This window comes from Myotis davidii, unplaced genomic scaffold, assembly GCF_000327345.1.
Source record: "Myotis davidii unplaced genomic scaffold, ASM32734v1 scaffold478, whole genome shotgun sequence".
In the NCBI taxonomy this organism is placed as follows: Eukaryota; Metazoa; Chordata; class Mammalia; order Chiroptera; family Vespertilionidae; genus Myotis; species Myotis davidii.
The window spans coordinates 1,984,317-1,987,145 of record NW_006289570.1 but is presented as its reverse complement, the minus strand read 5'-3'; the positions used below and the strand labels follow the sequence as shown (position 1 = coordinate 1,987,145).

Sequence of the window (2,829 nt, the reverse complement as noted above, 5' to 3'; positions counted from 1 at the left end):
ACGGCCGCGCCTCCGTGCACTCCATGATCACGCGCAAGGTCACCATCGCCGGCTTCGACCTCAGCAGCTACCGCGACTGCCTCACCAAGTGGAACAAGGCCATCGAGGTGATGTACGCGCAGTGCCTGGAGGTGGGCCGCGACAAGTGCCTGCCCGTGTACTACGAGCAGCTGGTGCTGCACCCCCGGCGCTCCCTCCAGCTCATCCTGGACTTCCTGGGCATCGCCTGGAGCGACTCCGTCCTGCACCACGAGGACCTCATCGGCAAGCCCGGCGGCGTCTCCCTGTCCAAGTGAGTGGCCCCGACAGCCCGCCCCGGGCCGGCCCTGGGGTCGGAGGCACGTGGAGGAAAGATGGGCTGCGTGTCCTGAGCTGCGTGGCCTCGGGCAAGTCACCGTGCCTCTCTGAGGCGCAGCTGCGTTATCCGAGAAAGGGGGGCAGTCTCTCTCCTGTTTCCTGACAGAATCGGCGACCTTCGAACATGCCTGACAGCCAGGCCACAGTGGGTGAAGGTGACGAACGCCGGTTCTGGAACCAGGCCTCCTGGGTTTGAGTCCCAGCTCCACCACTTTCTAGCTGTGTGGCCTTGAGCAAGTGACTCAGCCTGTCTGTGCTACCATTTCCTCATCTGTCACATGGGACTATGATCTGTCTGCCTTATAGATAGTACCTGTGAGTGTCAGATAGGGTAAACGTGTTAGGGGCTACTCTGTTATTTTTTAAAATATATTTTTATTGACTTCTGAGAGGAAGGGAGATAGAGAGAAACATCAGTGATGAGAGAGGATCATGGATCGGCTGCCTCCTGCACGTCCCACACTGGGATCAAGCCCACAACCCAGGCATGTGCCCTGACCGGGAATCGAACCATGTCCTCCTGGTTCATAGGTCGACGCTCAACCACTGAGCCACGCCGCCGGCCAGGAGCTACTCTTCCTGTTCTCCTTGTTCGTGCTGATGTGCTTTTACTGGATACTCGTCCTCTCACCATCACTACCATTTAGTAGCTGCCCGCTCTCTGCAAGCACTGAGTCAAGCCCCCAACAAACATTATCCCTTTAATCGCCATAGCGACCTGAAGGCATCGGAACTGCGCTCCCCTCCTTTTACAGATGAGGAAACTGGATCTCGGAAGCAGAGTGTGGCTCCGGGATTGGAGCCGGGCCTCTTGGCCTCCAGAGGGTGTGCTCTCGAGCCCCCCATGTCAGGGCCCTCCTCTTGCCCCTGCTTCTGCCTTCCTCCTGCGGGAGGCCGCCCCCTCCTGAGCCCCAGAGCACCGAGCAGTGGAGGAGGAGAGCGAGCCGTCACTCCGTATTAACTCATTTACTTGTCTTCACTCACTGACCCCTCAGAGCAGCCCAGGAGGTGGGTGCTGTCAGCATTCGCGTTTACAGCTGAGGAAACGGGCTCCGAGAGGGGCAGTAACCCCCCCAGGCCGCACAGCTGGTGTTGGTACAGCTGGCATTTGAACCCAGACAGTCTGGCTCCTGAGTCAGCTCTTAGCTACTCCGTTATTTTAGGCTCAGGAAAGGGGTCAGGAGGACGGGGTCCCTGCAGGGCGCCGAGGGCCTGGGAGTGGCGGCCACAGGGACTCAGCCTCACCGCTCGTGTTTGGTAATTCTTTCCTGAGAACAGACTGTCCGTCTCAGCCGCAGAAACAAAAGTTAAGTCAGAGGCATCAAGGAAGCAGAAGTGAGGCCCGCACAGTGTTCTCTGCCTGGTCCTTCCTTCCTCCCATCACGTGCTGTACCCCAGCGCACAAAGGGGCGTGGCCAGCCCGGGACCCGTCCGCGGACTCACAGTCGATGGGGCCCAGGTCCCTTCAGTCTCCCCACTGCCCCCGAGTGACTGAGCAGGGGGCCCCCAGGTGGCGCCCAGGTCTGCCCGGCCCTGCAGCCTGTCCTCTCTCCACAGGATCGAGCGATCCACCGACCAGGTCATCAAGCCCGTGAACCTGGAAGCCCTGTCCAAGTGGACCGGGCACATTCCCGGGGACGTGGTGAGGGACATGGCCCAGATCGCCCCCATGCTGGCTCGGCTCGGCTACGACCCCTACGCAAACCCTCCCAACTACGGCAACCCGGACCCCATCGTCATCAACAACACGCACCGGGTGAGTGGGCGTGCACACGTGGAGGCATGCACACATGGAGGCGTGCACACGTGGAAGCGCGCACACGTGGAAGCGTGCACACGCGGAGGCGTGCACACATGGAGGCGCGCACAATCGACGTGCACACACGGAGGCGCGCACACGCAGAGGCGCGCACACGTGGAGGCATGCACACATGGAGGCGTGCACACGCGGAAGCGTGCACATGCCGAGGCGCGCACAATCAGAGGCGTGCACATGTGGAAGTGTGTACACGTGGAGGCGTGCACACGTGGAGGCATGCACACATGGAAGCGTGCACGCGTGGAGGCGTGCACACGTGGAAGCGTGCACACGCGGGGGGTGCATACATGGAAGCGTGCACACGTGGAGGCGTGCACACGTGGAGGCGTGCTCGTGGACGGTGGCGGGGGGCGAGCCCCAGCTGTCTGAGGAAATAATAATACAAGCATCGTGACTCCTGAGCCGTGGCCGTGGTGGGTCATGTGACTGCTTGATTTCCATTTTTGCTTGGGCCACAGGGAAGCTCAAAGCCAACTGCCTCCCACTGTAGAGCTGGTCCTCAAACTTTTAAACGGGGCCAGTTCACTGTCCCTCAGGCCGTCGGAGGGCCTTACTATCGTTTAAAAAAAACCTATGAACAAATTCCTATGCACACTGCACATATCTTATTTTGAAGTAAAAAAACAAAATGGGAACAAATACATATGTGTTTG

At 59.7% G+C, this 2,829-nt stretch overlaps 1 protein-coding gene across 1 annotated transcript in view; it reads left to right on the top strand.

Moving 5' to 3' along the window:
• The window catches only part of TPST2 (tyrosylprotein sulfotransferase 2), a 10,018-nt gene that overhangs the window by 648 nt on the left and 6,541 nt on the right, over positions 1 to 2,829 (top strand). The window contains exons 3-4 of the mRNA XM_006762120.2: positions 2 to 292; positions 1,915 to 2,113. Coding sequence (XP_006762183.2) covers positions 2 to 292; positions 1,915 to 2,113 — 490 coding nt within the window. The remainder of the gene's footprint in view (position 1; positions 293 to 1,914; positions 2,114 to 2,829) is intronic.